This window comes from Chelonia mydas, chromosome 6 (genome assembly GCF_015237465.2).
Source record: "Chelonia mydas isolate rCheMyd1 chromosome 6, rCheMyd1.pri.v2, whole genome shotgun sequence".
NCBI classification, from domain to species: Eukaryota; Metazoa; Chordata; order Testudines; family Cheloniidae; genus Chelonia; species Chelonia mydas.
In genome coordinates this window covers 60,759,704-60,773,698 of record NC_051246.2, presented here as the reverse complement: position 1 = coordinate 60,773,698, position 13,995 = coordinate 60,759,704, and the positions used below count along the sequence as shown (strand labels likewise).

The 13,995-nt window shown below is 49.3% G+C and overlaps 1 protein-coding gene across 22 annotated transcripts in view; it reads right to left on the bottom strand.

The window, feature by feature from the left end:
• Positions 1 to 13,995, bottom strand: part of DGKZ (diacylglycerol kinase zeta) — a 105,950-nt gene that overhangs the window by 47,965 nt on the left and 43,990 nt on the right. For 5 of the 22 annotated variants that reach the window (XM_037900154.2, XM_037900156.2, XM_037900159.2 and 2 more), the window contains exon 1: positions 8,497 to 8,652. The exons of 13 other annotated variants lie outside the window; for them this stretch is intronic. Coding sequence is in view for 1 of the 9 variants with exons in the window: in XM_043549990.1 (XP_043405925.1) it covers positions 9,215 to 9,492 (278 nt within the window). In the remaining 8 variants the exon portion in view is untranslated. Of the gene's footprint in view, positions 1 to 8,496; positions 8,653 to 9,214; positions 9,508 to 13,995 lie in introns of those variants that run through there. 4 more of the 22 variants (XM_037900160.2, XM_043549989.1, XM_043549990.1 and 1 more) reach the window with 3 other exon arrangements.

Sequence of the window (13,995 nt, the reverse complement as noted above, 5' to 3'; positions counted from 1 at the left end):
TTACCAAATTTTCTGCAAATTAATTTGGGTAGCTGCTAATAAATTGATCCCTAGAGGCTATTGCCGACAGTATATCCCTAGGTGGTGGTCAGAGGCAATTAAGCTCTACCAGAAATTCAAATCAGCTGGTGACAAACAGGAATTCATTCAACTGCTGGATCAAACCAGGCGTGATCGATGGACAGACAGTGAGTCAACTAAGATAGACTGCTCTCATTCTAGCCGGCTAGCCTGGCAAACCATCAAAAGACTTTTTGGAGATTATTCTACCCTTTGCAAAAAAGGCGTTTCCAGTCACCACAAATGCATCCCAGCTAGTGGACATACACAGAACTTGGATCAGTCTTCAGCCATGCAGTCAAAATTGAGCTTTCAGAGAGGTAGTAGGCTCCTAGTGTGGATTCAAACCAGATGGCTCCTTTTCCAGACAAAGAACTGGACTAGGCCATGAAGCTTATAAAAACCAGCAAGACTCCAGGTCTGGATTATATCTGTAGAGTTCCTACTTCACCTAGGCCCAAAAGCTGACTGCTTCGCCTCCTCAACTGATGTTTCCAGGATAACTGCATCCCAAAATCTCATGCAGGGCAAAGGTCGTAGCTATTTCAAAACCAGGAAAACCACTGGAAGATCCCAAGAGCTACCAACCCATCTCTTTCCTCTGTGTCACATACTCTTTCAATAAGCTTGTGACTCTGATGTGCACCAATGAGGTTACTGAAGTACAACTGCCCTTTGTTCAAGCTGTCTTTAGACGAGGCCAGTGTCCACAAGAGCAAGTCATTCGCGTAACACAATGTATCAATGATGTCTTCAAAAAGGGTATAAACAGAGATGGAAAGGCCCTGGAGAATCAGTCACTCCATCTCCTGGAGCCCAGGCATGATTGGCCCCTCCTGCACATTTTCCAGGGCTTTGCACATCTCTCTTTCCAGAAGTACTTCCTGAGATTCAGCCTAAGTTTCCCGGTCTCCCCAATTATCCCTAGTTACATCCCTGCACATCACACGGAATGATCCCTTTACACCCTTCTCTGATTGCAGACTGCTACTTTGCTCACCCTTTAGATGTCCCTCTAGCACTACTTGTTTGAGCTCCTCCACTTTCTCAATCTGTTCCTGGTACTGAGCTGCCCAGAACCGAATGAGATCCCAAAGTGGCATTCTACCTTACATACCCTGCCAGTCCTGGCACACCATCTCCCACCACCAAGTCTGCTGGGAGGGCAGCGCTCCAGAGGCTCAGACCAGCAGCATTCAGAATATGCTCTTGCCCTTGGGCAGTGGGGGGTTCCTGTGGCCTCCTCCCTGCATTGTTAGTGATTTGGCAAGAATTTGTTTCAAACAGAGGGGAGGGGCAGACAGGAGGCCACAAGAACTTCCCCATCCCTGACTGCCCAAAGCCAAGAGCATGGCATGAATGTTTTGAGTGGCTAAGGCAATACCCTTCTAGCAGACTGCTGATTTGCTAACAGGATGCCAAAGCTGGCAGGGTGTGTAAAAGGCCCTTTCTGGTTTGCTACATGGGGTTTTTCCTCTGTCAAGATCTGCCAGCCTCCTCAGCTCAGGAAAACACAGAAAGTATGAGCGCTATTAATAGCCCTCACTGCATAACAGAGACCTTCTGGGATCTGCTGTGTCCTTGCCATCAGGATGCTGAGGGGACCAGGGGCACAGGCCTGGGAGCTCGTCCAGGGAGCGCATTAGGACTCCTGCTCAGTTCACATACCATAGCTTTCCTTCAGCTTTGGTTTCCATAGAAATCTCCTACTCCTCCACCCTCTAAACACTGCAGGATTTAATTTTCCCATGTATGATGCTGCCTCAATTCCCATTTGCTGTGATCCCTACCCATCCCCCTTCCCGGTCTGGGCCATTGCAGCTCCCTCCTCCATGACTTCCCCAGCCCACACGCAGTGCTGCACAATTGGCCAGGCGCACTGGGGGAAGATTTCTTTTCCTTTCAAGTACTAGGCACTGGCCATTGCCAGAGACTGGACACCAGATTAGATGAGCCAACCGTCTGATGTGGTGCAGGAAAGCTGGTGTGCTTGTGACCCTGTGGTCTTACAGGTGGGAGGGTGTGCTTTCTGTGGTTTCAGGGAGACACCAAGCTTTCTGTGGTTTATTGCTAGGGAAAATCTCTGGTAAAAATAATCTGCCACACACACAGCATCCAGTTAAACAGAGTCAGAAGCTGCCTGTGGGGGAACTTCAGCCAGAATAAGGGCCCTAGGGTAGCAGAGTCTGAAAATAATTGAGCATCAACTGACATTTCTATACACTGCTCTTGCCACCCCAGGGAACGCAAGCACTCTATTAACTTTATACTGAGGATACAGACATCTCACACAGCTCCGAAATGCACACACCTCTGGGGAAGGATGTACCAGCAGTTTAATCACACAGAGCAACACTCCACAATGGTTTTATGACAGCAGATGAAAATCTCTGAGCTACAGGATTCTTTGACGGTTTTCAAAGTGGGGACCAAAATTTAGCAGAGAGCTTGCCTCATGTACACCAGCTCTCCCATCTGCCGTCACCCAGCCCCTGCTATCACTCCCATTCGCTATCAGACTGTGCATGAACAACACAACACACACAGCCCCTGCTCATGAGAGCAAGACGACAGGCCTGATATTGGGAGGTGTACGGCTCCCCTTGAAGCTCCTACTGTTCAACACCTTGATATGAGCCCTCAGCACTTTGCAGGATCAGGCCTTTAGTGAGACAACTGCCCCTCCTTATCTGCCATTTGACCCCAATGGAAGGGCTGCTAGGACACGGAGGGCTCTGGAATACATTGGAGCTGACAGCACAGAGGTCTCAGCCCCTTCTGGACTCCCCACCTCTACAACTGAGATGCTGAATTACTGTACAGGGAGCAGCTGCTGAGGGGGTTGGGCTCCTGGTTGTGTTTGTTTTCTATTTTAAGCTTCATTCAGTTGATGAACTGCAACAAGTGCCAATGTATGTGTGAGGAACGGGTGCAGCTGTTCACCTTCAGGCTTAGTGGCTAGTGACAGAGTGCCATGAACACATGATATACAAAAGCCCTTTGCTATCCCTCAGGCTGGCTGTGGCCCGGGCACTCTGAGCAGTATGATCTCCCTATTTCTTGTGAAATCTAAGACAATCCTCTAGACAATCCTCGGTTCCAGTCAGTTTGATCCAGGGAACTCTGAAGCCACATGAAGGGATGGGGCCCCCAGCATGCCGGTGAGGTGCCTAGGAACAGACTGGCTATTTACAGTTCAGTAAGCAGTAAATGACTTCCCCACAGCCCTGAGATCTCTGCATGTGCAGCTCACAGTGCCCAGCGAAGGCCTCTCTGCGGGTGGCACCTCAGAGACACCCAGCAGTAACCACTGAGAGACCAACTCCATCACACACTAACATGACATGTCAGCCACCTTCATCAGGGGCTCCTCCCAGCTACTCTAGACCAGTGGCTCTCAACCTTTCCAGACTACTGCGCCCCTTGCAGGGATCTGATTTGTTTTGCGTACCTCCAAGTTTCACCTCACTTAAAAACAAACTTGCTTTACAAAAATCAGACATAAGATACAAAAGTCTCACAGCCACTAGTACTCAAAAATTGCGGTCTCATTTTCACTATATAATTGTAAATTAAATCAATTGGAATATAAATATTGTACTTACCCTTCAGTGTATAGTATCTAAAGCAGAATAAACAAGTCATTGTCTGTATGACATTTTAGTTTGCACTGACTTCGCTAGTGCTTGTTGCCAGTTGTAAAACTAGGCAAATATCGAGATGAGTTGATGCACCCCCTGGAAGACCTCTGCGTACCCCCAGGGGTACACATACCCCTGGTTGAGAACCACTGCTCTAGACCAGCATTTTTTTTTTCCCAATGTGCGCGCAGACCAGCAGCCGATGGCTCGCGGACTGGCACCAGTCCGCAGATCACCACTTTAAGTAGCACTGCTCTAGACAACATTTCACTGGACACAGGAACCATCCTCTCTTGCTAACCATGTGTAGCCAACAGTCCATAGCTGCAGACGCTGGTCATTCGCTAAATGCGTAACACTAGGCACAAGATACTCAAGCTATATCTGAAAAAAATGCACGTGCTCCAGGGTTGTGAGCTCAGTGGGGTGGGTTCATTTCCCCTTATTCACTGTCATTATATTGCACTCAATAGCCAGGGACTGCCTTTCTGTCTGGCTCTTCCTCCCCATCCCTGTCTGCCACTCCTCCTCCTTTTCCTTACTCTTTTCCATCTCTCTCTCTTTCTTCATGTCCCCAGACCCACCCTAGTGACCTGGTTACATCTCCCTCCCCTTCTAGTTCCTGTCTGCTTTCTCCAGCCTGCTCCACCTAGGAAGGAAGCAGCACAGTGATAATGAGATGCTCCTGAAACAGGCAATCTTGTCACTCTCACTTTAGTGCCTAGCTCCCACCAAGAATGGAACAGACGGAAGAGCAGTGGCATGCAGCGTCAGTGCAGAGGCTGCTAACTCACACGCTTTACTCCATAGGGCAGGAATTTCATGGCACAGCCAGAGGACATCCCAGTCAACAGCAGCCCAGTTCAGTGAAAGGGCTATACTACAGAATTACTTCTGACTCGGAAGCCCAGCGTAGCTTACACGGGTAAAGAACCAGAAAAAAAAGACAACTTTGCTGACACCTCTACTATCCCAGTTCATCATGCACCTTCATACTTTTTGTGCCAGAGGGCAGCATGCAGACTCCCAGGAAAAAAGGAGCAAGCAGCCAATAACCCTTCCACCATCAAATGCAATTGGGAGAGAAAGGCATGGTCATTACAAAATTTCCCTCCAAACCCACCTAAGAGCAAGTCAGGTGGCTACCTCCTTTCCCAGCAAACATGGAACTGACTCAGCCCACTTCCATTTGATAAATTCCTGGTCATTCCATTCTTGCTTAAATATATTAAGGCTGCCTGTCTCCCCTGCCTCACTGCCTGAAGTCATCACATTGAATAATCCCTCCTCAAGGTCTTCTCACAAAGAGCCTCTCTCAATAAAACCCCAGATCCCCCAGCTTTGGCCTGCCAAGCACCCTCACACCTTCAAGCCTCATGTTATAATTAAGGCTACAATTTAATCATGGGTATTTTAGTAACAGTCATGGACAGGTCACAAGCAAGAACAAAAAATCATGGCCTGTGACCAGTCCATGACTTATACCATAAATACTCCTTGATTGAAACTGCTGAAAAACACATTAGTTGGCTGGTCCTGTTGTAACCAAGGGCAGCCGCCCTAGGGTTAACATGACCAGCTAACAAACACCCTTTTCCCAATCAAGACAAGGCCTGGAGAGAAGCTGAGCAAACACCACTCACCCCCAAACAACCATCGCCTGCCCTCTTCAGACACCCACCCCGACACCGCCCAGACCTGCAGGCTCTCTGACAGGCTCCCTCCTGCTCTCATGCAATAAGGATCCGACTCACAGGAGAGCTGGTAAGACCTGCTCCCTAACTCCCCCAACCCCTGCTACCAACCCCCACAACCCTACACTCCCCCAAAGCACTCTGGTCATGTCTTCACTGGTAAAAGAGGTGCATTTTTACATCGAGACAGCTTTTTTTATATCAAATCCCAGTGGAAACAAGGCATGAGTAGCTTTCACCTGGATATAGCGAATGAAGTAAACTTCAGGTGTGTGTAGGGTGGTATTGGGTTTACCTCCGCTATCTACATCAAAATAAATCCACCTGTGACTTGTCTTCATTGCGATTTTACACTGAGAGGCCTAACTCCATCTAAAAAACACACAATTTTTTTTTTTAAACCAGTGAACAAAGTCACACATTTTTCTGGTGAGTATAAGACAAAAAAAAAAAAAGTGGAGACACTAAACTGAGGCAGGGAGCTGCAGGTGACAGCGAGATGTCGACAGTTAATAAACAGCCGTCACAGCACACTGACTGCCTAGCCATCACTGAGTGTTTTGTAGACATCAAAGCAGAAGTTAGTTTTAAGGAGGAGAATACAGGGGCTTTGCGATTCTTTAGAGGGAGCAAGTGCAATGGGGATGGGTTACTCCTGAACGTGTGATTTCTCTCCATCCACCATTACAAGCAAAATGTCTGGATGAAGCAAAGGGTGACAACTCTCCCCACTACCCTGCACAGGAACTGAACTCTTTCACGGTTCTGTCTGTAGGACAGTGGGAGAAGGAGAGTCAGAAACAAGCTGGGAATTTTACTGACCACTTCTTGCCCCCTCCCATTCTGCATGGTAGTGCCTCTGAGACTTCACAGGTCGTCTTCCCCATTGCACTCCCAAAACATACCCAGCCATCCTGACCAACTTCAGCACATGCTCCTATAAAGAGTTACCAAATAAGAATATCCTAGCTCCCCTCTTCCTAGGTGGCCCACGTGCAATGCAAGCCTCAGGCTGGCACCAAAGAGCAGAGCATTTCACAATTCCCACAGCTATACACCAACCCCAGAACATAGAGCACAGACAGCACAGGCTGCCTCAGCCTCTCAGTGCACTCCTCTCCTCATCAGCGACACTCTTTTCACCGCTCTGCCTACAGCCCAAAGTCAGCTCTCAGCCTGCTTAAAGGGATCCCATCAAACTGATTAAGGCCCTACATTTAAGTTTTGTAAAATTAAGGGTTTGCCAATCTTAAGACCAACGAAAAATATTCCTGTGCAAAATTGGATTTTTTTTTTTTAAACAAAGGCCAAAGATAAAAGTGTTTTGTATGGATTTAAGCAATCCCCTATTGTGTTTGCAACACCAACACTGCAGCCTTGAGCTAGCGTGGGAGATCCATAAAGCAAAAATGACTGATCCAGTTCCATTGTCCAAGCAGAATGAAGTGCAAAAACTGAGCAGGCACCAGGAGTGTGGGGGGGTAGGGATGGGGGGGGGGGGAGAGAGAGAGAAGACCATCTGGTTTCTGTTTTAATCATCTTAGGGCAGTGGTTTTCAACCTGTGGTCCGTGAACCCTGGGGGTCCACAGACTACGTCTAAGATTTCCAAAGAGGTCTGCACCTGCATCTGAAATTTTTTAGGGGTCCGCAAATGAAAAAAAGGTTGAAAACCACTGTCTTAGGGGTTACTTGAGACTCAGGGAAGGAAGGACATTAGTGTTTCTTATCTATCCAAGTGCCCTCTGCAGAATTCCATGCATAAGAGCAAAGTAAAGCATGGTGGGAGTTAGACTGGCTCCCCCGGCACCTTGGGTGCACTGCGAGGCCCGAGATGCACAGCGTAAGGAAGCTAAACTGGTCCTGAGCTGATGCTCTGCAGCAGACTCCAGTGTCATCCCTCAGGGCCATCCTATCTTACAGTATATACAGCTCTGGGGCTCACGCACTGGGGTTTCAGCAGACTCAAACCAAGGGACACACTGTTTACAAAAAGTTTGTCCAACAGCCCAGCCGTTTGATTTGCAGCTCCCTGCCTAGGTTCCAGTGTTTTCCCCCAGCCACACAGGAGCAAGATGGAGAAATTCCTGGCAGGGGTCCATCTGAAGGGCTGTTTGTACGCTATGACAGCTACCTAGCATGGATACAATGACACCAGCCTAAAGGACTCAGAAGAGTATAGCTTTGCCCATAACGTTACAGCTGGACAAGGTCGTGTGTAAACAAGCGTTTAAGTGCTTCCCAATGGGGAAGCTGGAAAGACTAGCTGAAAGCATGCAGGGAAGGCAGCAGAGCCCTAGTCACTCAGCTACAGGCTCATGGGCAGCTGAAAACACAGAGACCCACACAAAAGCCACGAGCCTCCCTGTGACATGGCGTGGGGACAGCTCCCAGCAGAACCACAGTACAAGGGAACTGCTCACTAATGCCAGAGAGAAGGGAGCTTCTGAGAGCCCAGGAGTCATTGTCTCATCCTCACAAACTAGTAGAGGATGAATTCCCGGTGAGATTATCAGCTCTTCAGGGCAGATCTGCGCCAGGGGCTTTTCCTGCAAACAAGAGTCCCTGGCTGCACAGAATGACTTTGTTATTTCCTGAGCCCCATTAGCGTGCTGGGTGCATTGATGGCACACAGGCAACAACAAACCAACAGGCAGATCGTGCAGCTGGAGACTCGTATCCCCCAGGAGACCCCTCCCTTCCTCTCCGAGGTCAATTCACACTTGTGTGCAGCAGGGTGGCACTGTGACTAAAGTTGCATGCACTGGGGGCCTCTGCTCCAAGACCCTGTGTGTCAACATTCAGGAAACTGGCAGCACAACAGGGCAGCTCTGTTCCATTCCCCAGTGAAACAGCTCAGCAAGGAGTAGGCTGAAGGGCTCAGAGTTCACCCTGGGATCTGGTTATCTCCTCCTGCCCAGGGCCTGTCCTCCCTGCCTTTTAACCAGTATGGTGGGGTGAGATACCCGCTCAGACTATACTCACTGAGCCAGAGATTCACCCCCTTCCCCAAAGCCCTCACTTCCTCCCCCAACACCACATAAACGGAAGACACAAAACTAAGGGAAAGGAGAAAGGGGAAAAGGTGGGAAAAGCCCGTGACCTGATCCGATGCAGCGGAGCCGAGTTCCTGCAGGTGAAGAGCCCGCGGCAGTGGCAGCGGAGGAGCAGAGCCAGCCCTGCACAGATCAAGTCCTAGTTTGGAGAGCGAGGGCTCTGTTTATCCCTCCGCCTCCTCCCCACGCTGAAAACAGTGACAGCGCTTGTTAAAATAACTGACTGTACTTCCTCTTCGAGCAGCCCTGAAGGCAGGCTCTCCCGGGGGGAGGAGTGCGGGGGGAAGAGACTCTCGCTGCCTCTCAGCTCTCAGACACCCCAGCGCACACACCTGAGTGCAATGACACTTTATTGGTCTGACAAACTCAAGTGTAAGAGAACGAGCTCTCAGCTGCTCTATGTCCGAGATGGGGACAATCTGCCTGGGACAGAACTTCATCCTATGTTCAAGGTACCCCCACCCCATTCATGACCACTGTCATTAGTGTCTATTCACGACACAATGGCAGGCTGCCGTGTATTCCAAACCTCTCCCCCCAACACTCACGGACACAGCAAAAGGTTGCAGGCAGCCCAATACCAACTCAAATAACTGTCCTCATTTCCCCAGTCAACCCTTGGCTCTCCCTCCCATGAGTCCCTGCCATTCAGCCAGGGCACGGACATGCCCGGAGCCAGCAAACGTCACCCTTTCAACTCATTTCCTTCCCTTTGTTAACAGCTTCTCTAGATAAACAGATTTAGTGACAGTGGCTCCCACTTACAGGGACACTCCACTCTTCGGGAGGGATGCAACCCGGGCACACAGTGACGTATTGCCTTCTCTGTGTGCAATGACATTGCTGTTGCATTCAGATGTGATTTCATGGAGTAACCTCAACCCCACCCCCTGCCTGCTCCAGGCACCACCCTGGGCTGGAGGCTGGCCGAGAGCAGGGAACTCCCTGTTGGACAGTCCCTGCCTGGCCTCCTTGCAGTGACACAGTGAGGGGCACACACCCTGTACATTCCTTTCACAAACAACCCACTTCTGCAACTGCATTTGTACAGGTAACAAATTTCTTCTTGAGCCCAGGCAGTGAGACAGAGAGGTGGCTGGGGTGGTCGGCGTTTCCTGCTCACTTAGCAATTAAAAAAAAAGAAAAAAGAAAAAAAAAGTAAATTTAGTACTCCTGAAAGGTGCCGAATTGACAGCCCTGGAGACTGAGGCCTCTGTTTTTCCACAGGTCAAGTACAGAATCCCTCTTCCCCACCTGAGATCCCGCCCTTTGGGGCAAGAGGTCTCCATAGCTCATTCAGTTCTTGGCCTCTCTGCTGGGTCTACGAACAAGGAGGGAGACTAGCATCCAAGCTAGGGGTGGTACATGTGCTGTGGATACCAGCGCACCAGAATCCGTATTGAGGCCCATCAAATCATTTCACACAGCAGCTAAAGAACAAGTATCAGATGGGAAGAGCCTTTGGTCACTACTGACATATGCTAGACTGGAACCAGTGACCTAGAGGTGAAAGGCTGCATGTATCCTATTCACCAGGCCCCCTTAGCCTGCCAGTCCCCTTGATCAGGTCCAGATAGGAACCATTGATCTAGAGGATTACAGCCCTACAGCAGAGTTCACTTGGGCCTGTCAGTCCCTCAGGATTCTCTCTTGCGACCTGTAGAATTGTTATTGTGCTTTGCCCAAGTGTTGAATATGTCCACCCATGACACCCAGAAAGTAGTCTGTGGGTGAGACTGTAGAGAACGCAGGGGCTGGAGGGTGTTATCTGCTGCTGACATTTTGTACACATCCCCTCCCAAGTTTTTTCATGCTGCCCTCTTCCCACAAGGCCCCCTCCCAATTCTTATCTGACCAGATGGCAGAGCTGTGACTGACACACGAGGAACAGAGCCGCGGGATATGAAGGGGCCATTGCTGCAGTCATTTTGCAGAGCAGAGCGGCACTGAAGACTCACTCTTCCCACGATACTCCTAAGAAATGAGTCACTGGTTATTGTTATTTAAGACAAAACCACTGGTAATTAGAGCCTCTAGAAATGCACACAGTTGTACTGAGTCACTGCATGACCTTACTGCTGGACCTCGTCTTTTCTCCCCTTGTCTCCTTTGACGGTTTGTTCTCCTCACCTCACCACGTCACCTCTAAAATTAGACGGGGAGAGCTCTTTGCATTTCTTTGAACAGCACCCAGCACACTTTGGGGCTGGCGAGAGACTATACTAAATTCATAATAACCAAATGTCAAGGTTCTTTCTGCCAGAGCAGCACAGTCAAACACAGGGTTGCTGCTGATGGGTATCTAGAAAGCAGCGCACAGGAAACCATTAACCAGAGGAGAGCCAGGGCCCAAAGGCTGAGCAGCAGCTACCATTATATGCAGTTATATATCCTGACAAGATCTGTCGCTGCAGAGGGAACACACAGTCTTAGCAAAGCAGCAGCAGGAGATGCCGGTAGGACGAGACATTAGCAATTCTTGAACCTTGCAGTACAGAGCTGCTGTTTTTGCAGCAAATGCAGTTGGTTTCGGCCCTGTTTTTGTTTTGCTGGCCGGGAAGGAAACCAGAGTCCTGCAGACGCTCAAGGGGAGGCAGCAGTAAACATTAACTTGCTGAAGCCCATGCTCAGCTCCCTCTTCAGTAAAGCCCAGCTCGCACAGAGGGGAGGAATCTGTCCTCCTCCTACTCCCTGCATAAACACAATCACTTACCTCCCCTTCTGATACCAAAAGGCATCTGCAGAGAGCTCCTGCAGGGAAGGGCCTAGCAGAGAGCAGACACTGTGCCTCTCCAGCCCCTAAGCACCCCTTTTCATGCCAGCTCACAGCCCCCATTCCATTCCAGACTCTGGGCCATTTCCTGCCCCAAGTACTTGTCCCTTCTAGCTATGAACAACAGCCATTAGCTCTGCATGATGTTCCAAAGGAGCCTAAAGGGCCTGCCAAGGGGTGCCTGATCTCAGGACTTGGAGGGAGTGGGGATTTCTTGGGCATGCAGGTGTCCCCCCATGCTCCCAGAGTGGTTGGGGTGCTAGCTGTAACAAGCATGGGTGTGATGCTGAAAGGTGGAGGGCAGAGATTGTAACTGGGCTGCCCAGAAGGTGGTTCCTGAGCCCATCATCATCATCCAGATTCATATAGCGGGACCGGGGGATTATTTTTCCAATTTATTTTTTTTTAAGACATAAAAATTGATATGTATTTGGCCTCCATTGCTTTCAAGGGTCAGTGAGATGCCAGGTCAGGGTGGTTGGGAGCGGCAGCACAGATCTTTCTAGGTCCCCATCGTAGGCAGTAACATTCACCCTGCAGAGATCAGCCAGAGGCACCTGTGTCCTACTGACACACTTTGCATCTCCGAGCCCAGCGGTTCGGACAGCCCTAGGAGAGAACAGAGGCTCCATCAATTCCTGTTTCTCAACTATGTCACAAGCAGACTTCCTGTTTTGGCCCTGCAGGAGGTAGACATGCAAGTGAAAATACCACCCCCTCAAGAGCAGGTGCTCAGCTCCATGTGGATTCTGGTCACCTCCTAGAAAGCCCTTCATAATCCTGAGTTAACAAGCAATGCTCCATTTCCAAGGTGCTAGGAAAAGGCAAAGCAGCCAAAGGCCCCTCCATGGACCCATCTAGTCCTCCAAAGTCCTGTCTGTCAGAAGACTGTTTAGAGGCCAGTGTGGAATAAATTGAGGGTCTCATCCAGTTCCCAGTGCGTGGATGACAATCACAGCACAGAGCCTGGGAACTGAGTGGGCTATAGAGGCTGAACTCTCCTCTCTTCCCAAATAGGCTGGTGTCCCCTCCAGTGCGGTTCAAAAGGAAAGAGAGAACTCTTGCACTGAATCAACAAGACAAATCTCTTTCTGAAGCCCACATACGTGAGAGACTAACCCCCATGTGCAATTTGGACGGGGAAACTAAAGGGCTCTGTCGCCTTCTACTGCTGTCACCAGTTTCAGTCTGATGCATTCAAGCAGAAACCACAGCTCTCAGCAATGATCCTCCAAAGGGCTGTTCCCCCTGAGCCACCACCACACAGCCCTGAGTCAAGTTTTCCAAGCAACTGAGCTTGGGCTCCATTCTGGGAAATGCACCTGTAACCACAGAGCAAGCAGCAGTTCCTGCAGGTGCCCAGTCATGTAGCAGAGTCTGTAATGAAGAGGAAAGAGAGGACTTGGAGGGCTAGAAATCAATGGCACTTCTGAAAAATCAGGCCCAAAGTGATTTGCCCAGAGTCATACAGGAAGTCCATGGCAGAGCCAGGAAACGAAAACCAGACTTCCAGGGCCCAGGCAAGTGCTTTAACCACAAGCCCAAGCATGGCACGCTCTGGCCCATGCCCATCCTAGCTAATATAACTGTGGATCTTACTATTCACATAAGTGTCTAATCGTATTTTTAATCTTTGGTGTCACTTATAACTTTGTGGCAGTGAGTTCCACAGGTTAATCATGCATTATGTAAATAGGAATTCCTTTTAGCAGTTTAAAATTTGCTGCCTTTCACAAAATGTCCACTGGATTTTGTATTATGAGAAAGGGTAAGTAAGAGCAATTTCCCTTCTCCAGACCATTCATTTTTCTGTGTACCTCTCTCATGTCCCCTCTTATTTTCCCTCTCTCTAAACTTATCATTCTCAGTCTCTCTTCATGTGAAAGTCTCTCCAGGCCACTAATCTTTTTCATGGATGGTCTGTCTGGCCTATTTCTTTTTCTGTGCTGTCCTTTTGGAGACAAGGCGACCAAAACTCCAGAATTCCAGGCCAAGAGGCAACATTCATTTGTAGAATGGCATAATATTCTCTCCTGTCCTTTATACAGCTGGGCACTCTGATACGAGCTAGCAGTCCAGGGCTTCCTTGTCTGGCCTCATCCCCTGCCATGCTGCATCATGCAAAAAGACACTTGGGAACTGGCCAGGTTTCTGCCTATTGCTTGTTGACACTGCCTTCGCCCACAATAAGATGACTGCTAGTACCCTCAACCCCAGACTGCTGTCTTTGGTCACTTGCTTCCAGCACTGCTGGAGAAAGCACTCTGGGAGCCCCAGTATAGGAGAGCAATCCAAACACCAGGTCAGTGTCTCACAATGGCTGGGTGGATGTTTCAGGAATGGGCACTAAAGGGTTAACATACACACTAATGGGACCCAAGAACTGCTGTCAGCACAGAAGCCAGTTAGCTGGCTAATGGCTTCCTTTGGCTATGTATTTGCCCCTGAGGGGGAAGGCCTGAGTGACAGGGGAACCGAGGCCAGAGTTAATGGATAAATGCTATTGATCTCACTCATTCCACTCCATACCAGAACTAAATAACCCATGTGTGCAGATTCTGCTGAGCCTCCTCTCAAAGGAGTGATTTTAAAAAGCTAAATAATCTGCCTCTCTGACTGGGCTAAGGTGCATGTGTGTCAGAACAGTCTCCAAATGTTTGGAGGGGTAAATTTCAAAGGAGGGAGATGACTTAGTTAGAAGAAACTTGGGGCAGAACTTGGAGCATGAGATGAAGTGACAATGGGTTGGTTTGGAAGGCTTAAGATTTTTGTT